The 26,701-nt window shown below is 35.7% G+C and overlaps 1 protein-coding gene across 6 annotated transcripts; it reads left to right on the forward strand.

Annotated features, from left to right (window-relative positions):
* LOC18449080 (isoeugenol synthase 1) lies at positions 1 to 21,775 on the forward strand. 6 transcript variants are annotated; one of them, XM_006859129.4, is made up of 5 exons: positions 1 to 514; positions 6,269 to 6,403; positions 6,725 to 6,953; positions 16,011 to 16,214; positions 21,438 to 21,775. In XM_006859129.4, exons 1-5 carry the CDS (start codon positions 326 to 328, stop codon positions 21,632 to 21,634), a joined length of 954 nt encoding a protein of 317 aa, XP_006859191.1. In that variant the 5' UTR covers positions 1 to 325; the 3' UTR covers positions 21,635 to 21,775. The 6 variants fall into 6 exon arrangements, with proteins under 6 accessions (XP_006859191.1, XP_088708257.1, XP_088708255.1 ...); XM_088852131.1 differs by having other exon boundaries at positions 6 to 514; positions 16,011 to 16,053; XM_088852129.1 differs by lacking the exon at positions 16,011 to 16,214 and having other exon boundaries at positions 6 to 514.
* Positions 21,776 to 26,701: the final 4,926 nt, after the last annotated feature.

Genomic DNA, 26,701 nt, shown 5'->3' on the forward strand with positions numbered 1-26,701 from the left:
GGGTTGTATTTGATGAATGAAGAACTAGTTCAACGCATAGAGACCCATAGAAACTTTTTCTCTTTCTGTATTTCTCTTTGGTGGTCCGTGGTGGAGATTTCTAAGTCCCCTCATTATACTTTTTCAGCCGCGGCAGTCCCTTTCATTACCTAAGGAGTCTCACTGACGTTTGCTAGACCTGTGGACCATATTACTGTTCCATGAGAATGCAACCTCTCCCACTCAATTATTGGCCCACCTACAAATCCCATGAGCTCTCTCCCTTCCATACACTCCTGTCATATCATTTCTGAGAGTGGGAGGGAGGAGGAGAAAGAAGTGAACAATGAGTTGGAAGAGCAAGATATTGATAATTGGCGGAACTGGTTATCTTGGTAAATTCATGGTAAAGGCGAGTATTTCAATGGGTCATCCAACCGATGTCTACAGTCGACCTTCTACTAAGGCCTCCGATTCTTCTTCCAAGATTCAAGTCATCCACGATTTCGAATCCATGGGAGTTCATATTATCCAGGTTTAATGTTGTCTCCGTATATCTCTCTATTTACACTTGTAAATTTGAATACAAACCCAAATTTACGGGTTCTAAGAAAATTAATAATTGAGTGATTTACATATTGACAATAAATTCTTTTTTAAAATACCACATGTTCCATTTATTGGTGGAAATTACAAAAAAGGTCAATCAACCCACTTTTTTTCATTTTTTCAAAATTGCCCATGAGTCCGAGAACATCCTTGGATAAAATTTAATTTTTCTTCTTTTTGGTTTTTTCGTTATTAGGGCACTACCCTAAAGCTTCGGGCACTAACCGACTAATGAAAAAACTAAAAATTAAAAATTAAAAAAATTCAAATTTTATATTCGAATACAGGGTTCCATCCTCAGACCAAGGGGCAATTTTGAAAAAACTAAAAAAAAAATAAGGTGAACAACCTTCTTTGTAATTTCTTCCTATAAACAGAGAATTTCGTATTTTAGAAAAAAATAATTAGAGTTGGCTTTAGGCCATGGTGTTGTCCACCTCGGACAAGGAATGGGCTAAGGCCAGCCCACCCCCACCTTGCCCTGTTACCCAAGCCGAGCTTGGGCCTGCTTTATAGGGATCAGGAATGGGCCAGGGCTAGCCCTTACCCATTGCCAACCCTAAAATTTATCAACCAAAAACTTAAAATCATGATTTAATCTAATGAGGAATCTCACATAGTGTGTGAAATATATGGAGTTTTTGAAAGAAAGACTAATGTGATCTTGCTGAGGGATATATATTTTTTATTTTTCTTCTTTTCACCCCTTTTATTTTCTTTTGGCAAATCACTTACAAGTAGTTTTATTAATAAAACTAACAAATCCAAGATCTTAAAAACCTTGATGCCATTAAACTAATTTTCTTTTAAAAATGAAAATATCCACAATTCTTATGCTTGGGAATATAAAGACAACATAATTAAATATGGCAAGAAACAAAAAGAGAGTGTCGGAGATTACCTCAACCGGGCTAAGTACACCCCACACCGAATCTCCTCCTTCCGATGGTGCTCGGGATCCATGATCGATTTTTTAATTCTCCTAAATATCGTAAAACCTTCTCAATGACATATGGATTTCACTCTAAAATGAACTACCTAAGGCCTCAATCTCTTACTCTTGCTGAATCCCTTTTGGCTTGATCTCAATGTTTTAGTCTTGCTCAAGCCCCTTTTGGCTTGATCTCAATGTGTTAGTCTTGCTCAAGCCCACTTAGCTTGATCTTTGGAAAGATGAGAGATAGATCAAAGAGAGAGGGAGAGATCTACTAACAAGGGGATCTTCCCCTTTGCTACCCAAAAATCAAACCACCACAAACTGACCTTAGATTGGGCATGTCACCTAAAAACCACTACAAGCTAACCTTAGCTTGGTTGTGCCACCTAGAAATGAGGGAGATATGACTTGGGCATGACTTTTTTGCCTGAGAGAGATTTTGGTTGGGGTATGCCCCCTTAGAAAAACTTGGGAGACTTAGGAGAGATCTTGAAGCCCTAGGTGTGGGGTGCCACCTATAGAGAGATATTTGAGAGAGAGAGCGAGAGAGAGAGAGAGAGAGAGAGAGAGAGAGAGAGAGTGAGAGATAAATCCTTATAGAGATAAGAGAAAATAGGTGTAGAGATTTTATGAGGTAGGAGGGCCTCTTAATATAGATTTTCGATGCTTTGGAGTTTGCCTCAATCCGTAAGGTCAAATCTTGACGGTCAATCTAAGAAGACTTGTTGGATGAGAGATTTGAGTCATCTCTGTGATCCATCGTCAAGATTCAATGAGATGAGCTAGAGTCTTATCTTTCGTTTCCTTTATCTAGTCCTACTAAATCTTTAAATGAATAAAAAATATATATTTTTTATTTTATTATATTCAATATTTATTACTTTGATTAAGCCATCTTGATTCGAGATTTACTAAATCTTTCAAATATTCAACATTACCAGCAAAGTTGGTTATACCCAAAAGATAAGTCAACAAACAAGGGATAACTATCACCCACTCTATGAGAATAAGTTAGTCCATGTGGGTGGGGCGTGCCACGTTTGGTGGCCACACATGGGTCTCACCCAAGCCCATGTTGGACACCTATATTTATGGAGGGTCCCATATAATTTTAGAAAATATTTTATTTTGTATTTAGAATTTTCAAATATTATATTTTATTTATAACATTGAAAAATTAATTTATCTTAATTTATACATGTAAATGAAAAACTAAAATATCAAAAGATTCACAAAACTTCAAATAATCATTCTAAAAAACCATATATCGTAAAATCAATTAGTTTTGATTAATTTTGATGGGAATCGGATCCGTCAGATCTTAGAATTTATCAATACACGGGAGCACTCCATCTTCAACTGTGGATCACGATTTACTTAGCTTTTTCAAACTTACCCAGCAGTTCTCATGACCTATAATCCACTGCAGGGGCTCATGATTCGACCACCAAAGTTAGCCAATAAACTAGGGGATGCATTCTCAGTTTATAGATTTCAAGTTCTCCTCTAAAGACAAAAAAATCATGGTCTTCCAAACGATGATGCTATTATGAGTCTATGGTGCATATGAGTAATCTCTCACACATGTATACGCTTCACCCTCATTAGCGAATCTCAAAACGACTATCTATATACATGTCGTGTGATAATATAACGCTGAGGTTTTAGTCTTGTCTCTAAAGGCTATTCATCATACGCAAGGGCTACAAAGTCCCTCGGCTCTAATCACAACATACTCCGACCTCATGAAGGGCTAACCCACTAAACCCTTCTCGGTAGAGTCCTATGCCTCAGTACCTTGGGGTTTTCTAAACTCATCTGGCCTAGCATGTCAAGCCTAGTCCGAGTATTGGCAAATCGTATTTGCCTAATATGGTTTACAAGAGGACCACATTTCTACTAAGTTTATGTTTCACTATATAAAATGCTCATCTAACTCATAAAGCCTTTAAAGACTACATAAACCTAACAATTTTTACATGATATTAGTATGGAAATGATAGGTTATTCTGATTGGTAACCAAAAAATTAGTGGTCCGCCCACTGTATCAACCTGCAAAAAAACTCCAAAACATTCCCCAAACATATTCATGAAAGTCATAAATTTGGAGCCATCGAAAATTCTTCGAATCTACTGCTTCTGTCCACGTTAGTGGGCGATTCATGGAGTACATTTGGAGGCCTTTAGGGGTTCCAAACAAAGCAAAATTAAGGTCAACTAATTCTAATGGTGTTCGACATTTTCTTAGGTTCTCGGAGCGCCGATTTTTTGGTAAGCATAGCAGCAATTTTCAGGCCGGAACTAGCTACCTTTTTCCTTTTAGAACTACTACTTTATCTTGTAAAAGTTTCACATTTCTAATAAAAGCACATTTCACATAGCCCAAAAGTTTAATTTTTAACCCACTCTTGAAGTCTAATTCGTTCGTTCCCTAACTTGGAGCTATAATTTGGTGGAATAGACTTTTAGGTCATCCTAGGGGCTTTCTTCCGGCAAGATTTGAGTGTGCCTTTGATTTTTTATTTCTAAAATTGAAACTTTAAAGAAAGCACACCCTTTAAAATAATATTAAATAAATGAAAAAATATCTTTATATCCCTTATTTTTAAGTTTCATTTCTTGATAAACCAAATGTTTCAAAAGATATTTTCCAACCCCCTGACCACTTTAAACCTAATTTTTAACTTAAACAATTGAGAGAAAGATATGCTCTTTTTAAACTCAATCATTTCTCTATCTTCACTTATATATCTTAAACTTCTCTCTTTCTCTATCTTCATGTGTCTCTAATTCTCTCTCCTCCCGTGTTTCTCCAAACACATTTTTCTCTCTCTTTCTAATAACCTCTCACCTCCATGAAGCCCTTTTCTCTCTTTAGAAGTTTGGGAGGATGACTTTTTAAAAAAGGCATGTCTTTCTAGATATGTTTGACTTAAAAAAACAGGATTAAATTAGCTCAGGGGGTTCGAAGAAATAAAATCTACAATTTTTATGCCCCAAGATAGCTTTTAAAACTTTGGGTCTATTGTGAAACGAAACTTAAAAATAGAAAGTATGGAGAAATTTCCTCAAATAAATTATATTTTAAAATATTTGTAGACACAAGTTCATTGCTTTCTTTTTTGGAAAAAGTTTATATAAGGTTGCAACCTTAAAATGTAGAATTACATGTGTCTCCAAAAGCCATCGGAAACTGTTGTTTTAATATTGAAAAACCCTCAAATTGATCATCTCGACATCGAGATGTATGACTATGAAAAAAAAAAGATTTTGAGTCTCAAAAATAATGCATCTTGCAATACATTATCTAGACTGTCCATTTTCAAGATTTTCATATATTTATAGATCTATTTGATTTTAACCGTTTTTGGAGTTTAAAATTTTATAATTAATATAAAAATAGATTTCAAGATAATCCAAATACCTTTTTACACCAACAATACATATGATAATAAAATTTGGAGGTGTGCTTTTATTGGATTGTTTAAATTTGCAACCTTATAGAAACCACACCCTTCTCTTTTTTGTCGTTTTTTCTTTTTTTTTTTTTTATGTTCATACATTTGGGTATTCATGCCATCTATGAATTTTCTAAGGTCCCCACAAGAAACCATCACTCAATACCTGCACCGTTGGTATCAACCAACAAAAACAAGCAACTCTCTCCCCCTCCCTCTCTGCCTTCCTTAATCTTTGAAGAATCTTCTATTCCTCTTATTATTCATAAAGGGTAATGCTCCATAACAACAATGGAACTCATATTATCCTTAAACCATAATAATTGGTTAGAAAAACCCCTCAAAAAAAAAAACAATAATTATTTCCTATGGCCACATTTTCACATTAATTTTTCTTCTTCCAACCCCGATCTACTCGCTCCAAATATTCTAGTCTGATATAAAAATCAAAATAAAAAATAAAATAAAAATTTTGAATTATTCATATCTTGATTTGAATAATTCAAAATTTCCATCCAATAACTACAAGAACACTTATAGACAGATATGTATGACCCACTCGTATAACATGAAAGGACTAATACAAAAATAGTAGCCTCAAAATTAGACAGGCATGTGTGACCCACTCATATAATATGTCTTCACAGCTAGTACGTTGGATGGTATCTAAAACGTAGATGAAATATGCATGTCAGTATGTATTATGTATCCGGGTATTTAATATGCAAAGCTAAAATACCAATAGTTTCCACCAAATCCGTACAAAAACTATCGTAGGCCAAATAATTCTATAATATAATTACCAGCCCTAGAGGCTAAGAGACTCCTAGAGGACCACTAATTGTAATAGGGCAGAGTTATGTTCCAAAAAACCTCCATAATATATGGAGTGATTGTATACAATGAGACCATTTACCTTTGGAATAGGGAGGTCACAATTGCTTACAACCATCCGATGTGAAATCAGATAGTTTGGGTGTGTCACAAAGTTGAAAAAAAATTCTTTTAAACTTTGAGCTTGGTCAATGAAATAAATGCAGCCACCCAATTTCACGTCCAATGGTCAAGATTATTATGACCATCTTGTACCATAGGTAAATGGTCTCATCATATACTTTCCCATATATGGACATTATGAATATAGGCATACGACCTGTGCTCAAACGGCATTCCTAACTAGGTGAACAAGTATGTTTACAGGAGTCCCATGTAATATTTTTTTTAATTCTTTATTTCTACCCTAGAAAATTATGAAATATTATTACCTAACATGTGGAAAAATAGGGGTACTTGGATGATTATGATAAGCTGCCTTCGGTGTTTCAACAAATTGATGTTGTGATCTCATTGTTGCCTGTTCCCCAACATTTGGAACAACTCAGAATCATTGATGCCATCAAGGAAGTGGGTAACATTAAGGTAACTTATTATTTGATCATAGCAAGAGCTAACATGCAATACGAGTCCTAGTTATTCCTTGCACTCTGATTTCATCTCTTTTCTCGTCCTTTAATCTTAGGTTCGTGTCTGAAATTTTTGCTATTCTTACTATTCCCACCTAAAACATGAGAGATAATATCTAGCTAAAATCTCCAATTATGTTTATGATGGAGGACATCCCCTCTCCTTGTCTTGTCTCTGTAAGCCTCCCATAGTGATATAATTTTGCATGCCTAGAAGCAAATATGATTGGGTATTTCATCTGTTTGCACTCTAAAATATGTTTTAATACATGTGCAGAGATTTTTCCCTTCGGAATTTGGCGTTGAATCCCGTAGGGCGCATAGTTTGCGTCCATTCCAAAGAATAATTGATAACAAGAAGGAAATTCAAAGGGCTATCAAAGAGGCTGGGATTTCATATACTATTGTGGCAGGGAATGGCTTTGGTGCTTACTTTGTAGATTACTTGCTAAACCCTCAGCATCAAAGGGATGAGATTACAATCTATGGGGATGGCCATGCAAAAGGTAAGTTCCTATTACTCAAGCTATTTACTAACCGGTGGAAAATGGTTAATGGTTAGGCTGCAATTCCTTCCGCTTAATTGCCTCCGAAAAGAAAGAGATATGACTAATAGTCGTGGGATCCCATTTGACAGTATACATTATTTGAATTATCAAGCTCTAATTCCTTTAAGCCACTTTTGAACAGGGGTGCGGTTTGTATGGAGCCTAGGCTCTGAACAATTAAATTAGAGCCTACCTACAAATAGTATCAAGAAATGTGATTTCAATATTGGAAATCTTTGTGATAATCTTAAAATATATTTTTACATTTATTTATAAAACTTAAAGCTTCAAAAGTAGTGTGGATCGACAGATCTATGAAAACTTGAAAATCTTGAAACTTGGTGGTCCAAAAATACATTACAAAATACATTATTTCCAAACTTGAAATCTATTTTTTTCTCATGTCCATGCTTCTTGATGTTGAGATGATCAATTTGAATATATTTGGGTATCAAAACAACCTCTTCTAGTGAATTTTTTGAGGTAGGCTCAAATTTGATTGTTTAGAGCCTCGGCTCTATATAAAATTTTCCCTTTCAACAGAGGTTTACATTATTCTCAAATATGTGCCCTGACTCCGTTTTTATATCGAATGGATATAAAGTTGCTCCCGAGTTACTGAAAAAAATATTTAGTGGATTTTGGTCATAGAATATATGAAATAATACTATTTATATTTGTACAATAATTTTATAATCACCTCTAGCCATCAAATGTGAAATCAAAAGCTGAGGATGTAGTATTGACTACCCTCAAAGTCTAAATTTGAATTTTGGGACTTCAAAGAAAAAGATACCCTAGTCGTTGAATTTTAACTATTATACCTTGAGGTTCTTGCGACCCCTTATGTACGAAACATGACAGTCTATTTTGTCCAATCCTTTTTAAATCCTAAGCAAATGGAGCCTAAACAAACGGAATATACCACCCACCATAGATGTGTTAGATCATGCTAATGAACTAACTGTAGATGCCACAAAAGCGTAACATAGATGACCAGTGGTGCACGGTATGCTTTCTTTTATTAAATTGTGCATGTTAATTTCACCCCACCATTCACTATTTCGACCTTCATGGTTCTTGGTAGGTGTTGATGGAGTGTCAAATCCACTTCTTGTATGATGTGGAAGTCCTTAAAATTACATATCTCGAGGAAACCTTTTGGGAAAATTCTATTAAAGGGCTTAAATGCTCGGCCCCCGACTGAGAAGGGTAACTCAGCCGAGTCCGAGTTACCATGTCATCTTAGGTACCCCCAAAAAAGGGAGAAAAAAAAAAATAAATAAATAAAAAATCTCCAAAAAATAATTAAGCATCAGAAAAAGATAAAAAGATTAATAGAATTACAGAGTGATTACTAGAAAAAGAAGATTTATAGCTTTAAAAAATTGAAAATATGAAATTTCCCAAACAATCTTAAAAACTAACAAAATCTTCAAAGCATTTCTAACCAATATGCCATTATTTTCTCATTTTTTATATTTTTTAACATTTTTATACAATTTGTTTTAGCATTTATTTGGGCCTAGCGAGTTATGTGCCCAACATGCATTGCCCATAGGTCGAGACCAAATTAATCAACGGAGTGGAAGTGGACTGGACGGAGTCCTAGCACACTGGATCAAATTGTCTTACAAAGGCTAAATCCTAAATGGTACATTTACCATTATAGGGTTTACTTTTTAAATTTCATTTAATAACGTCTAATTCCTCAAAACGTTTGTTAAATTTCCTAAATATGCTAATTATGCAACGCCAAATAATCAAAATAATTCTAGCTCTTCAGGGTTGGCAACATGGAATTAATGGTATTTTGCCATTTTGCAATCTTGTGTTCCCAACCCTAAATAACTATACGTATTTTCATAATTAGGCTTGAGCCACTTAAGCGCGTCAAACTACCAAAATGCTTATGATTGTTCAGGGTTCTCAGCCTCGAACATTGGTGATTTAAGAACTTTTGACCAAACTTTTGAGAAGATAATCCTGTGAACAGAAACTTAAAAAGTAAAGCCGACAATGTTGAATGGAACTTTAGAACTAGGATATTTTTATTGATTTGTCTTGTATTCCAAGATAAGTCTCAATTGGGTTTCCATATTTTGTTGAGATGTGAATCCCAAATTTTAGAAAACCAATATTTTTTGGATATTTCTAAATTGGCAAGAGATAGGGGCATAAAGATTTGCCCTTATGTGATCTCTCTAGGTTTCCTATTTATTTGGATAGAGCCTATTGTTTATTATCTAAGTTTTTATATAAATCTTGCTCAGATTAGGATGAGGCTTTGAGTCCACATGGATAGGGATAAAGTTCTTTTTTGATAAAGTTAGAAAAGTTGAGATTGGTTCGACGTACTTGTTTTTGGAACTTTATTCTCTCTATATAAATATGTTTTTCTAGAGAGAGAAAGCATGTGTGGAAAAAGTAGGCCATACATGGGTGAACTTTTAGGTTTGTCCTCTCTTATTGAGATTATTGTAGAGAGAGAAAGTGCATAGTGCATAGAGAAAAATAGAGGGAAACTTTTTGGGGCTTTGCAAAGAAAAAAATTGTAGAGAAAAAGGCTTTGTGGGAGATTGAGTCACTGGTTCTCTCATGTAAATTATCTTGAAATTTTTTTTATTTGATTTAGTAAAAAACATCGATCGTCTTCGCCCGTGGATGTAGTCACAATTGTGACAAACCACGTAAATGTTAGTGTTCTTTTTCAGTTATTTATTTCATGCTTTAAATTTGTTCCTTGTTGCTTATTTTTGTCGATTTTTTTTCTCGGACTTTATTTGCCAAAAAATCGACCTATTGAGTTTAGAGCTTCCACGCACAACAAATGGTATCAGAGCTCGGTTTGGGGGTTTCTGTATAGTAGTAAAGGTTTTGAATGCAACGTTCGCGGTGGAAAAGTTTGATGGAAAAAGTAATTTTTGGAATTTGGCAAATCAATGTTCAAGATTTGCTAGTACAACAAGGTTTACATAGAGCTCTGAAAAGAAAGTCGAAGAAACTGGAATCCATGTCTAATGAGGATTAGGAAGGCTTAGATCTGAGGGCTATGAGCACTATTCTATTGTGTTTATCGAGTGAAGTGCTATTTAATATTGTCAATGGGGATTCGACATCAAATCTTTGGTCGAAACTTGGGAGTTTGTATATAACGAAGTCCCTCACAAATCGATCATTTTTTAAGCAAAAATTGTACACCTTGTGGATGAATGAAGGTACAGATATCCATGAATACCTGAATTATTTTAATAAAATTATTTGTGAATTATTGAATATTGATGTTAAAATGGATGATGAGGATAATACTACAATTTTGTTATCCTCATTCCTCATTCGTAAAAGCATCTAGTCATAACATGTCTTTATGGAAAAGACACCATAGAGATGGAGGATGTGACTTCGACTCTTCTCTTTAACAATTTAATAACGAGACAGGATAATGCTCAGCTACATGCAGATGGTTTAGTGGCTAGAGGGAGATTTGTTGAGAGAAGTGGAAAGAGATATGAAAGACATGGCCGGTCTAGATCCCAATCCAAATCAGGAAAAAATAATATTTATTGCAATTACTGCAAGAAAAAATGGCAAGTTAAGAATGATTGTTTGAAACTCAAAGAAAAAGAAACACGAGCTTCTAAAGCCGCCAATATAATTGATGGAAGCTCAGTAAGTGGAACATATAATGTGTTGTCGATCTCGACAAATTGTGATAACTCTAAAGACTCATGGGTTCTTCATTGAAGATGTTCATATCATACGTACCCTCATCGGGATTGGTTCACCACATATAAAAGCAATGATGGTGGATCAGTTTTTATAGGAAATGATGCAGCTTGCCAGAACATCGGTATTGCGACATTTGCCATCAAGATGTATGATGGAGTTGTCATAACCTTGACTCATGTTAGACACGTTCCAAATTTGAAGAAAAACCTTATTTCTCCTGTTACTTAGACTCCAATGGCTGCAAATTTATTGGAGAAGGTGGAGTTCTGAACATTCTTAAGGGTGCTCTAGGTTTGATGAAATGCAAGAAGATCAGACCGAATTTATACGTGTTCTTGGAAATACTATCACGATAGAGCAGCAATTTATGTATCTGATGATAGTGATTTTGACTTGACTCAGTTGTGGCATATGCGGTTGGGCCACATGGGTGAGAGAGGTTTGACAGAACTTAGCAAACGCAAAAAGATCAATGGCATGAAGAAATGCAAGTTGGACTTTTGTGAGCACTGTGTTTATGGTAAACAGTATAGAGTACAGTTTCGCACATCAGAACGTTCCACAAAATGTATTCTTGACTGTATTCATTCAGATGTTTGGGGCTCTGCATCAGTTGTCTCAAAAGGCGGATCTTTATATTTTGTTTCTTTCATAGATGATTTCTCAAAGAAGGTGTGGATTTACACATTGAAGAACAAAACAGATTTATTTAACACATTCAAACAGTGGAAAACAATGGTCGAAAGACAGTCTGGAAAGAAGGTCAAGTGTTTGAGGACTGATAATGGTAGAAAGTACACTTCCGCAGAGTTTGCAAATGTTTACAAGAGCGAAGGAATTGTTTGTCACTTCACCACTCTGAAGACGCCACAACATAATATAGTTGCTGAGTGCATGAATATAACACTTTTAGAGAAGGTCTGCAACATGTTGAGTAATGCTAATTTGTCGATGGACTTTTGGACTGAGGCGGTCAATACGGCATATTACCTCGTCAATAGGTCACCATCTACAACAATAAATTACAAAACATCAGAAGAGGTATGGTCCGATAAACCTGTTGCTTATTCTCATTTAAGATTTTTTGGTTGTCCTGCTTATGTTTATGTGAAGGATGATAAGTTCAGTTCAAGGTGAAAGAAATGTATTTTCCTTAATTATACAAATCATGTTAGGGCTATAGAATGTGGTGCCCAAATCCTAAGTCGCCTAAGTTTATTGTCAATTGTGATGTTCAGTTTGGTGAATATGTCATGTTAAAGCACATTCAGTATGATGCAGAAAAGGAAAATTGTAGCAGTAGTGCTGCAGTAGAGGTGGAGTTGACAACTCTAGAAAATACTCCAAATTATGTGCCAGAACTTCCCTGTGAGAGACTGGAAGAAGATGTTGACCATGAGGAGGTCGTTGAATCTACTCCACTTGAAGAAGAGCTTTAGTTTAGAAGGGGAAAGAGAATAAAAAAGCCAGTTGTGCGGTACAATGTTGAGGATATGATAGCTTTTGCATTGACTGCCACAAGCCCAGAGCCATCCACTTTTAAAGAAGCTACACAGGATAAAACCAGGTGGAGTGAAGCCATGGACGAAGAAATAGAATCTCATCAAAAGAATCGTACTTGGGTTCTCGTGAAGTTGCCTAAAGGCAAGAGAGCCATTGGTTGTAAATGAGTTTATAAGAAGAAAGATGGGTCACTTAAGACTGGTGGTGATCGATTTAAGGCACGTTTGGTTGCAAAAGGCTATGCGCAGAAAGAAGGTGTTGATTATAATGAGATTTTCTCTCATGTTATGAAACACACTTCTATTCGGGTTTTACTAACCATGGTTGTATTGTTTGATTTGGAGTTAGAACAGCTTGATGTCAAGTCTACATTCTTTCATGGAGAGTTAGAAGAACAAATTTATATGACTCAACTCGAAGGGTTTGTTGTTAAAGGAAAGGAGGAACATGCCTGTAAGCTGAAAAAGTCATTGTATGGCCTAAAGCAATCTCCTAGACAGTGGTACAATCGTTTTGATGCATTTATGATTGGACACGGGTATGTCAGAAATAAGTATGACAATTGTGTCTATTTTAACAAATTTACTGATGGTTCGTTCATCTATTTATTGCTTTATGTGGATGATATACTTATTACTGCAAAGAATGTGTTAGAAAGCAGTAAATTGATGACTCAGCTTTCTAGAGAATTTGAAATGAAAGATTTGGGTTCAGCAAAGAAATTTTTGAGTATGGAGATTCCTAGAGATCGAAAGTTATGTAAATTGTAGTTATCTTAGAAGGAGTACATTGAGAAAACCCTCGCTAGATTCAGGATCGAAAATTCAAAGCCTGTGGGTACTCCTCTTGCTGCACATTTCATATTGTCGACGGCATTATCTCCAAATTCAGATGCTAAAAAGGGATACATGTCACGTGTTCCTTACGCGAGTGCAGTTGGAAGTCGTATGTATGCAATGATTTGCACTTGTCAAGATATTTCTCATGCCGTTAGTGTAGTTAGTAAGTATATAGCTAATCCAGGAAAGGAGCATTGGCATGCAATAAAATGGATTCTGCGTTACCTAAAGGGTACATCAGATGTGGGTCTGGCATTTGATAGAGATAGCAAATTTGGTGACAAGATTGTTTGTTATGTTGATGCTAACTTTGCAAGTGATTTGGACTCTAGTAGATCTAATACAGGTTATGTGCTTACACTTGCAGGAACTCCTATTAGTTGGAGGTCGATATTACAAACGACGGTTTGCCTTGTCTACGACTGAAATAGAACACATGGTTGTTACTTAGGCAGTAAAAGAAGTCATTTGGCTTAGAGGGCTTGTAAGTCATTTGGGCTTACGACAGGATGAGAATGTTATTTATTGTGACAGTCAGAGTGCAATACATTTGGTGAAGAACTAGGTATATCATGCAAGGATGAAGCATATTGATGTCAGATATCATTTTATATGTGAGATCATAGCTGAATGTGATATCTTGTTACTTAAGATTGACACTAAGAAGAATGTTGCAGATTGTTGACAAAGCCGGTTTCATTACAGAAGTTCGAGCTATGCTTGGACTTGACTGATGTGTTGCCCAAGTGAACACCTATGGAGACGCGTGTCGAGAAAACGGTCGATGGGAATATATTTTAGAATTCAAGTCAAGGCAGAGATTTGTTGATTTGTCTTGTATTCCAAGATAAGTTTCGATTAGGTTTCCATATTTTGTTGAGCTGTGAATCCTATATTTTAGAAAACAAATGTTTTTTCGATACCTCTAAATTGGTCAGAGATAGGGAAGTAAATATTTTGCCCTTACGTGATCTCTCTAGGTTTCCTATTTATCTGGGTAGAGCCTATTGTCGATTATCTAAGTTTATAGATAAGTCTTACTTAGATTAGGATGAGGCTTTGAGTCCACATGGATAGGGATAAATTTCATTTTTGATAAAGTTAAGAAAGTTGAGATTGGTTTGATCGTACTTATTTTTGGGGCTTTATTCTCTCTATATAAATATGTTTTTCTAGAGAGAGAAAGCATGTGTGGAAAAAGTAGGTCATACGTGGGTGCACTTTTGGGTTTGTCCTCTCGTCATGAGATATATTATAGAGAGAGAAAATGCATAGAGAAAAATAGAAGGAAACTTTTTGGGATTTTGCAGAGAAAGAAAATCGTAGAGAAATATTGTAGAGAGAGAAAGTGCATAGAGAAAAATAGAGAGAAACTTTTTGGGATTTTGCAAAGAAAGAAAATTGTAGAGAATAAGGCTTTGTAGGAGATTGAGTCACTGGTTCTCTCAAGTAAGTTGCATTGTAATTTTTTTTATTTGATTTTGTTGAAAACATCGATCGACTTCGCCCGTGGATGTAGTCACAATTGTGACGAAACATGTAAATCCTGGTGTCCTTTTTCAGTTATTTATTTCCTGCTTTAAATTTGTTGCTTGTTGCTTGTTGTTTGTTGCTTGTTGCTTGTTTTTATTGATTCTTTTTTTTCATAATTTATTTGCCAAAAATCAACCCATCAGGTTTAGAATTTCCACGCACAACAATTTTGAGCCCTTAAATGATGTTTTTCGAAAAGTTTTTTTTTCCCCTAAATAAAGATAAGTAGATAAAAACTCTAAAGAAAGGAAAAGGATCTACAATAGACCGGAAGAAATTATGGCTATTTAACATCAGATGACAACAGATGACTAAGGTGTTTCATTTGACGGCTTAGTCCATCAAATAACACACCCCCACCATCTATGTATAGATGCACTTTTTCCTGTAAAATATTCATTGCCTGGTGAATACTTTCGAAGAATAATTCATATATTAGTGATCGAATAATATCGTATGCTCTTATGAGATCAAATTGTACATTTATTTCCTTCAACAAAATTTTAGCTGAGAATACTTTTAGGACTGAAAAATATGGGGATGTAAACTACACAACCTAATGACCAATCTAGAAAAGAAATGGTTACACACTCTTAAACTATCTTTAAAAATTCATGCCTTAGGATTGAACACTTTTTTTTTTGCCTGGACATTAAGATCTAGTTGATCGAAAATTCAATTTAGTTTTTCTATTAACGATAAGCATGTGTTGTTTCTAAGGATGTTCGAAGAATTCTATATCAAACTAGTGTTCCCTTGTCGATGTTTTATATGGGGGCCGCATACATAGAACGCTCGCATGTGAGAGTGCTACCCTCTCCCTCTTTTATGGACCTGGTCGAGGTGAGTTACTCAAGCGAGTTTCAGTAACTCATCCGATTCTGGATCATTTTGTTTTTTAAAGAATATATTTTATAAGTACCTCTTTTATCAAGAATATACGGAATGGAGTCCTCGTTAGTGCGCCTTTTGTTTAGAGGACCTCTTAAGGTAAAGGATGGGATTCAAACTCTAGTTGGAGTAGAGTTCACTAATCTCTTAAGGTAAAGTATGGGATTCGAACTCTAGGTGAAGTAGAGTTCACTTATTAGTGATAACCAGTAAATCATTCTCACACATCTGATATGAATTTGCGAAAATATTGTACTTTAAGTTTGAAACTATTGTGTACAGCTAACTCGTCCAAATCTCGCCTCGATCCATGGCTGAGGCCGAGTTACACGGTAGAATCTGAGTTGCATCAGCAGAGTTTAAAACGTTGAGTACAACATTTCTTGTAAAACCGGTTTGAAGTCTATATGTATGAGAATCATTTGTCTCATATTCAACGCATAACTAGAAATTCCCTAAGTTGACACAAGATTGGTTACTTGTAACCTGAGCTCTAATTGTATTTATCTCACACTTGCAGCTGTGCTGAACTTTGAGGAAGACATTGCTGCATTCACAATAAGGTCAGTTGATGATGTCTGCACTCTCAACCGCCTTGTCATCTGCAAACCACCCAAGAACATCATTTCACAACTTGATATGATCTCTTTGCGGGAGAAAAGATGCAGAAAAACCCTAAAGAAAAGATATATCTCAGAAGAGGAAGTAATTAAACTCATTGAAAGTATGTACTCTATTACTCGTTTTCGACAAATTTTAGAGTATATGGCAGATAATTTCTCGAGCATGACGAATAATAAATAGGGTGCCTACTATGATACATTCCATCAAGAATTTCTTTGAGTGGACGAGTGGAGCCAATCTAAGTCACAGTATGTGATGGTTGGATCCACATATTCAAATGTAGTGTTCAAAACTATGTGAATATAAACCTTTCTTTTAAGGGAAAATTTCTCAATAAACTCCATTTTTAGGACCCATTTATCAAGAAATCCAAAGAGTTAAACTATTTCTTGCAGCATAAAGTCTCTATATTTCTATCCTTTAACCCCTTTGACCATGTACTATTGACCTAAACAATTTATGAAATGATTATCATTTACCAAATTAACATCTCCATCTCTCTCTAAAATCCATCTATCTATCTCTCTCTTACCCCTATATCTCTCTCTCTATCTCTTAAATACCCAAAGTCAGTTGCAGAAACCCTTCTCATTTTTTTAAGATTTGAGAGCCAAATTCTGTATTCCAAAGGGGTATGAGAAACCTAGATTCACATCAGATTTCCATGGAAGGAGTGCCCTTCCCTTTTCTTCTCCTCCAATTTCTTCTGCAAATTTTTCTTCATTAGAGCCTCAACGTAATCGATCTCCTCTTCCTCTAAGCTTTAATGACATCCCTCCATAAAAGCCTGTAGAGATAAAGATAGTTGAGGAGATAGAGATAGTTGAGGATAGTTTTTAATTTTAAGTTATCTTGTATTTGATGTAGATATTTCTCTTGATAAGACTAGATTAGTTCGTCATTATCAATAACTGATTAGTCATATATGTATACGGGACTTTGTATATTCTTGATTGTTAATCGATACACAGAGATTTTTATGAAGGATTCAGAAATTTAACATGGTATCAGAGCAATCGATCTCATCGTCTCTCTTGATGGAGGCAAAACCTGCAGCTGACTCAACCTTGAGGGAGAAAAGCTTGGCCCCTGCTCATTCGATTCCCTAGGGCAGGAGCCACCTCTTCTCTCTCTCACCACTTTGATCCTTGAACGTATTGATAACGAATGGATGAGATACCAATATATCAACAAAGAGCCACCTCTTCTCTCTCTCTGTCTAAGTCAAGATTTGATTATCTTCTCTCTCTTTAAATCAAGCTTTGTTTGTCTCTTCTTTCTCTCTAAGTCAAGCTTTGTTTACTGAAATTTCAATCTCCTCACTGTCGTCCAAATATGGTTAGGCACAGGTATCAAATCTTGACTCTTCTTTGAATCTACAAACGACAATATAAGTGGGCATATTTGGATCGTCACCATTTCCCATATTTCTTTGTACATGAAAACGAGACGAACCTAGTTTTGTGCTAGCCTAAAGCGCAACCGTAACTCAAAAAAATTGATAGGGAGGTGATACGACCACTAGTAGAAAAAAAAAAAGGGAGTTGTTTTGAACTCGAGAAGCGCCAAAGCCAATATCTTTGTCGTTGTCGTTTGTCTCTTTTCTTTTGAAATTTCTTTCTCATCCTCGTCGCTCATTAAAATACATAGGATTCTGGTTTCTCCATTTTCTCTCTCTAGAATCGCAAAATATGAGCGCCATACGTATTACTTCAAATCCAGTGTTTCATGACCGTACAAAGCATGTAGAAGTTGATTGTCATTTCATTCGTGAAAAATTTCTGGCCAGAGAAGTTACACTCCCATATATTACCTCCCAACAACAACTTGCAGATTTCTTTTCTAAGGCAATGACTCGTACTCGTCCTGACTTTCTCGTTGATAAACTAATGATGTTCACCCAACCTCAGTTTCAGGGGGAGTGTAGAGATAGAGATAGTTGAGGAGACAGAGATAGTTGAGGATAGTTTTTAATTTTTAAGTTATCTTGTATTGGATGTGGATATCTCTCTTGATAAGATTAGTTCGACATTATCAATAACTAATTAGTCGTATATATATATGGGACTTTGTATATTCTTGAGTTTTAATCGATACGTAGAGATTTCTATGGAGGATTCAAAAATTTAACAAAGACAATTTGTTTCTCCAAATTCAGTGCTCAATCGACCTCCAATCATGGGTAAACCTCTAATTCCCACTTCCTTTGCAACTATTGCAAAACCTTCTTTTCATGGAAATCCTTAACCTTGGGTCGTTGGACAAAATCCATAATTCATTACTTCAGTTTCAGGCTTCAATCGACCTCCTCCTGTTGCCCCCTTGCTATTATTACACCATCTTCTACAGGTTCAGAGCCTTCTTTCCATGGAAATTCTTGGGTCGACCGGCCATGGACCAACTTTTGCCCCTCCTGGCCTGCCCACCATAACTGATCCACGATTTCTACCTTCAAGTCCCTTTTGCCCTCAATCTTAGATGCCTTTTGTTTCTTTGGGCCCTCCATCTCAACGTTTGTCCAGCTTCATGGCTCAAAGACCAGTGAACCCACTACCTCCATCGTTTCAAAACCCTACTCTTCAATCTAATGCACCCATTTTTCAGCCATTAATACAAGCTTTCTTTGGTCTACAAGCTAGTGCACCAATTTCAGCGCCCCCAACCTTTCAAGCCACAAGCTGGTTTTTTGTGAGAGAGAGAGAGGTGTGTGAGAGAGAGAGGTGCGAGAGAGTGAGAGAGAGGTGGAGTTTAGAGACAGAGACAGAGAGGTTAACTTGGTAAAATTGAATCATTTCACAAATTATTTAGGTCAATAGTATGTGGTCAAAAGGGTGCAGGGGATTGGAGGATAGAAAAGATAGAGAACTTATGCCTCAAGAAATAGTTTAAATCCTTGGGTCTTCTGAGAAATTGGTGCAAAAAGTGGGGGGTACGAAGAAATTTTCCCTTCTTTTAATAACCAAAGGAAGATACAAACTATGCTTGGGAATAATAAAAGATACAAGGAGTAAATATGGCAAGAAAAAATGAAGACAGTGCCGGAGATTAACTCAGCTAATTTTCTTATACCCCACACTGAATCACCACCTTCGGATAGCGCGGAATCAATGGTCAACCATCAATCTCATTCTCAAGAAAGCAAGTTTACGAAAAATCCTCCATTGGGATAATAACTCCTTTCAATCACAAATCTCAAACTTAGGTAGAATACCTTGGTAACCTAGTTGAGAGAGATAGCATCTCTTTTCTACACCCTAAACCCTTTAGCCATATTACAAGAAGATGGGAGAGAGATCAAAACTTCCATGAGTGGGGAGGTAGAGAGTTTTTATGAGAGAGGGATAGAGAAATTGGTGTAGAGAATATTGGGTAGGGTCCATCCATTTTTATAGTGCTTCTAGGGGTTTTAACATTTCTTAAGGTTTTCCATAGCTTGCCTCTTTACGTGAGAGTGAATATGCACCATTGATCTTGGGTGACTTGTGGCGTGAGAGAAATAAATCATCCATTCATAGATTGGCCATCAAGATCATATATTTCCTAAACCATTTTCCCATCAATTAAAATAAATAAAGAAATATCAATTATAATAAGTTTTCCAAAACATTGGCTATCTTTACTCTCAACCATAAGTCTTTACACTCAACCATACGCTTGAATGCATAAAAGGAAAGCCACAAGTGATGGCAACTCATTCCCCCCCCCCCCACAACTTGCCATGGTGGGCTTACTGTACATAAATGACCCCCCATGTAGTTTTAAATAATTTTAAAATCAAATAAATATTTTTAGAATTTATTTAAATATATAAATCAATGAAAAATCAATATTTATGTTTTTATAAATCCAAATTTTATAAATAAAATACCTAGAGTTCTAAAAAAAATTCAAATAATAATTCTAAAAATAATATAATACCAAAAAAAATACAATTAAATAGTTTTGATGGGAAAATAATCCATATAGTTTTGGAATAAATAAATAAACTCTGGGGCACTCCATCTTCTCCTGTGGACTACGGTCCACATTTCTTTCTCAAACCGACCCAGTGTTGTCCATGATGTACAATCCATGTAGGGGCTTATTAGTGGGTCACCAAAATCTAGACGGTGGGCAAAGGGTTGTAATCCCAGTTTATGGATTTTAGGTTCTCCCCTAGAGACATACCAAGATCACCTAGACTTGATGCAATCCATAGCTCTATGGTGCGTAGGGGTTATCTCTTGCACATGTACAAACTTTACCTTGAAAGGTGCTTTGCTTTCTAAAAAATGGCTATCATATGTGCATGTCGTGTGATGGTACGTGGATGAAACTTTGGCCCCCATCTCGAAAAACCTCCATCACACACAAAGGTCACACAGTCCTTTGGCTCACTCTTTCGAGTATACTCCAACCTCATCAAAGGTTTAATCTTTATGCCCAAGTAAGATGGGTTTTTCCCCACCAACTGGCTTAGCTCGTCAAGCTCAATCCGGTATCAGCAAACATCGTTTGCTTAGTATGGTCCACAAAGGACCACACTCCCACTAAGTTCATATTCCATTATATAAAAAAGTTCAATTACAAACTAAGCTTTTAATGGCCACATATACCCAATACTCTACAACCAATCCACTAGCTATGATTTTCATCATATGATGTTCCGAACTTTAATATTCAAAGAAAAAAAAGACAAAAAAATTTCATATGATGTCCCATGCTATGTACTCTCTTCTAATATTAGTTGTAAAATTGAGGTTTGGAACAAACCAAATTGATGGGGAATTGATGCTGACGCAACAAAGAAAAGACAATCGGTAGGGAATAGAAAAGGCTGCTCCCAAGTCCTATGTTTGGAATTATGTAGTTGAAGGAGGATTTGTAAGAGTGTTGTTTTTTTTTATTGAAAGAGTTTTATTTTGGGTAGAAAGTCATTGGATTGGTTTTGGAATTTTTTTATTTTAGATAGCTGGAGTCTGACATATTGCAGAGGGGTTAAGTATGGCATAATTTAGATCGCAAGTAGTTAGGTGGGTTTCATTTAGAATTGAGTTTTGCAGGTTGTATTTCTCTCTTGTGTAAACAGCCTAATTTAGGTCACAAGTAAGGTGAGTTTCATTGGAGGTTTGGTGGTTGTGTTTCTATCTTGTGTAAAGAGACCTCCTTTCTTGTGATGAGAAATAAATAAATAAATAAACCCTCTTTGTGTTTTGAGCTCAAATTTATCTTGAATCACGTATAATCTTTTATGTTTACATGGATGTACTTTGCGACTTTCACTAATCAGATTAATTCATTTTTATTGTGCTATGCTTCCCTGATTAGAGTGGATACGGTGCAGGTCTTCCTCATCCTGAGAATGTGGGACCAGCTATCCTGCACTATTTATTTGTTGCAGGGCAGTCCAATTTGGAATTGGAAGAGGATGACTTGGAGCTTTCAAATCTTTATCCAGACTACAAATACACTCCTATTGTCCATCTCATTGACGTTTTAGCTCTTAATCCATTACAGATTAAAAGGGCAACCCTTGGATGATTGGAATTATCTCAAAACACTTTACAAGGGACTCTCGTTGGCCCTTTTATTTTCTTTTTCTCTCCTATTTAGTCGGATACATATCCAACAATGTTGTAAATGGACAACTTATTCCATCATGATGATTTGCATATCTGGTCATTGCCTCGTGGAGTTTTTTGCCTCGTGGATTTTTGTGCATGTGTCCGTGTAGTTGAATAATGGTTCTCAACAAAACAAGGGAAAATAGTTTTCATTTAATACCAAATCAACAACTCCCGCCAAAATCCGTCCCTAAAGGTAGAATTAAGGCGCACCCCAATAATCCATAGGAAAAAAAAGAAAAAGGTTTTAATTCAATATGTATGGATATAAAAAAGATAGAAATTTAATTTGAGTTAAATACTTACCGTCCTTAAATAAGTTAGAAAAATACTAGTGGCTCTCTTTATATATGAACATTACAATCAAGGTTTGTCAATGCAACCTTTTTTTCTTTTGATAAAATTATCCCTTCGGTCCAAGGATGCCAACCTCGAACCATTTTTTTTTTCTTTCAAAACTTAAAAGTTATTGTCCAAGGATTGACAGTTTTTTTTTTTTTCTCTCTCAAAACTTAAGTTTCAGTCCAAGGATTTCAATCTTGGACTGAAACTTACGCTTTAAAAAATAAAGTGGTCCGAGAATGTCATCTTAGGACCGTAACTTTAAGTTTTGAAAGAAAAGAAAAACATGAAGCGATCTGGCGATGCCATCCCATTTTTTAAAAAAAAGCGGTCCGGGGATAGCATCCCTAGACCGCTCGTTTTTTTTTTCAAAACTCAACAGCGGTCCGGGAATGCCATCTTTGGACCGCTTTTATTTTTTTCTCCAAAACTTAAAGTTGCAGTCCGAAGATGGTATTCTCGAACTGAAACTAAAGTTTTGAAAAAGAAAAGGTGTCTGGGGATGGCATCCCCGAACCGCTTTTTTATTCCAAAACTTAAAGTTGGGGATGATGGCATTCTCAGTCCAAAACTTAAGTTTTGAAAAAGAAAAGCGGTCCGAGAATGGCATCCTCGGACCCTACCTTAAGTTTTAACCCCAAAAAAAGCGGTCTGAGGATGGCATCCTTGGACGGAGAGGTAATTCTGTCAATAAAAAAAAAGACGTGTTGACCGACCTTGAGTGTAATTTTTGGTTATAAAGGGAGCAAGTAGCATTTTTGTAACTTATTTAAGGTCCTTACGTAATTAACTCTTTAATTTCTAAAATAGTGCTTCCTGCAACACATTATCTGGACCGTCCATTTTCAAGATTTTCATATCTTTATAGATTAGCTTGATGTGAACCATTTTTGAAGTTTAAAATTTTATCGTTAGATATAAAAATAGATTCTTGAGTAATCCTAAGACTTTTCGCTGTCAAATTTGCATCTTATTACAAAGCTTGGAGGAGCATTTTACTTTGATTGCTTAAGGTGGAAACCTAATCCAATCCACATCCATAAATAAATAAATAATGTGATTGGGTGCAAGGAAACGATCCCTAAATCTTAATTTTTATTAATTCTCAGCCATCATAAAGTGGGAGATATAATCTGTGTGATAACTTTCCATTTGACTGGGTTGGGATCAATGACAGAAGAATATCAAGGGGAGATCATAAAATTTTCGTCATCATTTTCTATCAGGAAATTTATAAAAGGGTATGGTCTCTATAAGGTTGCAACCTTAAACAAATTCAATTAAGGCGTACCTCCAAATTTATTATAATATATAATGTTGGTGCAAAAACACATTAGGAATATCTTAAAATCTATTTTCATAAATAATTATAAAATTTTAAACCGCAAAAATGGTTAAAATCAATTAGATCTATAAACATATGAAAATCTTAAAAATTGACGGTCTACATAATGTGCTACAAGTTGCATTATTTTTTGGACTCAATTTTTTTTTTTTTTCATATTCATGCATCTCGATGTCGAGATGATCAATTAGTGAATTTTTATCATTAATACAACATTTTCTGATGGATTTTTGAGACGCATATGTAATTCTACATTATGAGGCTGCAACCTTATATAAACTTTTTCCTTTATAAAAAGTTACTTAAGAGATGAATAATTTAATATTTACCATTTTTTTTATTTAGTATTCAAAAAGTCTATCAAAATACACATAATTATGAGTTAGAATAGTTGAAAATGATTGAAACATTAAATAGTTGATAAGTTACGTGTATTTTGACATTAAAGTTGTTTGGGTGTTCATGCATAAAGAATGATGTAGAATAAGGTGCACTTCCCCATTGTAGATGTTTAGAGGTCGTTTTGAAAAGTTAGCCGAACGGTATCTTGAATACTGTAGTGACCCAACAGTTTGGTGAATCGACTTCAACTTTCCACAACACTGAAAAGTCGCTCACATTGATTTTTCATTATTTTGAATGTGTAATAAAATTCATTCTCTTACCCACCAACATCTATTTCGTAAGAAGGTGGATTTTAAGATATGCCAATCACGATGGAGTTTAATTGTGAGAGAAAGAGCCCTTGATCTAAGAAAATCCAATTCCAGGACCCAATTAGTTTAGAACGAGAAAATCATGCTTAGAACGTCTAGTTTGCAAAAATTATTGAAATAAAATTTCCATATGCATATAACAATTCAAACCTTTGGTGTAGTTTGAAGTTTTTTTAGTTGAATCTTTAAATACCAATGCAGTGCAATAGCGATGAACTTCTGCACAATCGCCTACGAAGAAGCTACAAAGAGAGAGAGAGTCACCATGAGTTTGGTAAACAAAAATAAGAGAGAGAAATGGGAGGGAGTTACCATTAATTTCTTAACAAAAATGAGGGGGAGATTGAGAGAGTTATTGGGCAGGCTTGCTCAAAGAGCTTAAAGTCTTGTTCAAGTGAGAGTGGGAGGAAGAGGGGGGAGAGATAGTGACAACACTTTTTTCATAAAAAAAACAGGGCAAAGAGAGTCATTTTCTTCAACAAAAAAAAGAGTGAGAATCATCACCATCATTTAAGTGGGATTCTTGGGCAGTGGAATCCCTTTCCGTTTTTCTCACCTGCCTTCCTGTCACATGATGCTGATTAAAATTTGGATGCCACAAAGCTTAATTTTATTTTTTGGTAATTAATTTTTAAAAACTGGGTAGAGTTTTTATTTTTATTTATTAGGGTTAATTATTTACAATAGGGTTTTTGTAGTTTAGTTGATAAAATCTTTTTTAATATAAATTGGATGAGTACATTTTTTATGAGTTGGGATAGCAGGTCACGATGTGTTTAGGAAAGCTTATCTTTTGCATGGGGGGCTAGGGTAGGACATATTTTAGGAACTTATTGTATTAGATGAAGTTTATCTTTGGGGTTAGTGCATGAGAAATAAGAGATGAAGGAGCTTTTGGTAAGTTATGTCTTTTCTTCCTTTTGGATGAGTTGGGGCTTTGGTATGTTTATGTAGTTATTTTTAGGGTTGTAAAATATAAACTCCTATAAAAATAGCATGTGAATTGTAATTGGGGATTTCGATTGAGTGAAAAAGAATTGATTTTTGAGATCGTATAGAGTGAGAGAGAGAGAGAGCCCTTTGTGCGTGTCTTTTTCTTCTTTTTTGTTTATGGACCAGTGTCAGAATACTTGTATCGAAGCATTTTGTTCTTTCTGTTTGTGATTCTCTTCTCATTTTTATTTCTCTCTCTTAAACGCGGTTAATTTTATCGGTGATGTTCACCGGTAAATTTTATACTGCATCACCACATCCAATCATGACTCTCTTCAACAACCTCACCTTCCCACTTCTCCCCTTTGATGACAAGTAGCCTACCTGCGTTGCAGATACCAAGTGACTCCTTATCTAACTGTGGGCATTCATCTACCCTGACTTCTTTAATCAGTGAGCAATACAACACACCTTTGTTGCATATAGTGCTCAGCTGCGGTAGAGGTAGTAGCTACAGTCTTTTTATCTTTGAACGATGATGATGATGGTCCATGATTGTTATTGTTGACTTCTTCATCTTCTTCAATCACGTCCTTCATCCTTCACAATCCAAAATTTTTCATCTCTTCCAAGTTGTTGAGACGTTGCGCTATGCCCTTTGTCAACACCACTTTCAATCTATTGCATTCCAATGTGTGTATTTCCCTTAGGTTACCAAAGCAATATGGTCGTGGGACACGCACACATATGGCTTCTAGTCTAGGCAAAGATGTGAGCCACAACTTCCCTCGAGCATTAAATGGAGCTGTCTTTGGCCTCCTCACCAACCACCAAGCTCTTCAATTCCTCACAGCTTCCTACCCAGAGATCACTTGAGATGCTATTTGTTACCCGTATCACACCCTCGCAACCAAAGATTTCTAATTGAGATAGGCATTGGGACTCATCCCCAATTAATTGCAAAAAAACTAAAATGATGATGATGATGATAGGCATTGGGACTTATCAAAAGTAATCAAAGTATCCACATTTTCAACTTTCCATTCCAACCAGTTAACCACAATACCTCCATGCTCCTGGCTATAGGCTTGAACCAATCAAAAATGGTAATGTACTTCAGATCAATGATAAGCCTGCTCAAATGATTTAATTGGGTCAACTCCCTTATGTTATGAACAATGGCTTTCCCTCAGACCCACTCCCATCTCCTTCCCCCTCATCATCATCCACTCTCCATTTTATACCAACCGTACCAAACACGTCTAACTCCTCTAGCTTAAGCAAATGTGTGAACACCCCTCTTGGATTTAAAAATTGTTTGTCTCAAATTTAAGTATCTTAATTTAATTAGATCTCCCATCCCTTCAGGCATTTTATGCTTACTCCAACAATTAAACAAGTCCAAATATGAGCATATGGGCATCCACTAAATATGACAGGGAAGACGGAAGAGAATCAATCCATGTCCAAGTAAGATCAAGCATGCGAAGGCATTCTATGCATTCAAATAAACTGCTTGACTGGATGGCCACAATAGTGTCGTTGTTGTTAAGCAGCAAGGTAGCAAGTTTTGGGTAACCAACCTGTGACAATTCAGGAAGAGCCTCAAGTTCAATTTTTGAAAGTGCAATTATGTCTACTTCTTCCC

The sequence above is a fragment of the Amborella trichopoda genome, chromosome 11, assembly GCF_054954075.1.
Source record: "Amborella trichopoda isolate Santa Cruz 75 chromosome 11, AtrichopodaSantaCruz75HAP2 v2.0, whole genome shotgun sequence".
Classification (NCBI taxonomy): domain Eukaryota; kingdom Viridiplantae; phylum Streptophyta; class Magnoliopsida; order Amborellales; family Amborellaceae; genus Amborella; species Amborella trichopoda.

Coding starts and splice junctions, on each gene's coding strand:
- LOC18449080 (XM_006859129.4), top strand. CDS start 326: ATGAGTTGGAAGAGCAAGATATTGATAATTGGCGGAACTGGTTATCTT. Junction 515..6,268: donor TGGGAGTTCATATTATCCAG/GTTTAATGTTGT, acceptor GTGGAAAAATAG/GGGTACTTGGATGATTATGA. Junction 6,954..16,010: donor TGGGGATGGCCATGCAAAAG/GTAAGTTCCTAT, acceptor TCACACTTGCAG/CTGTGCTGAACTTTGAGGAA.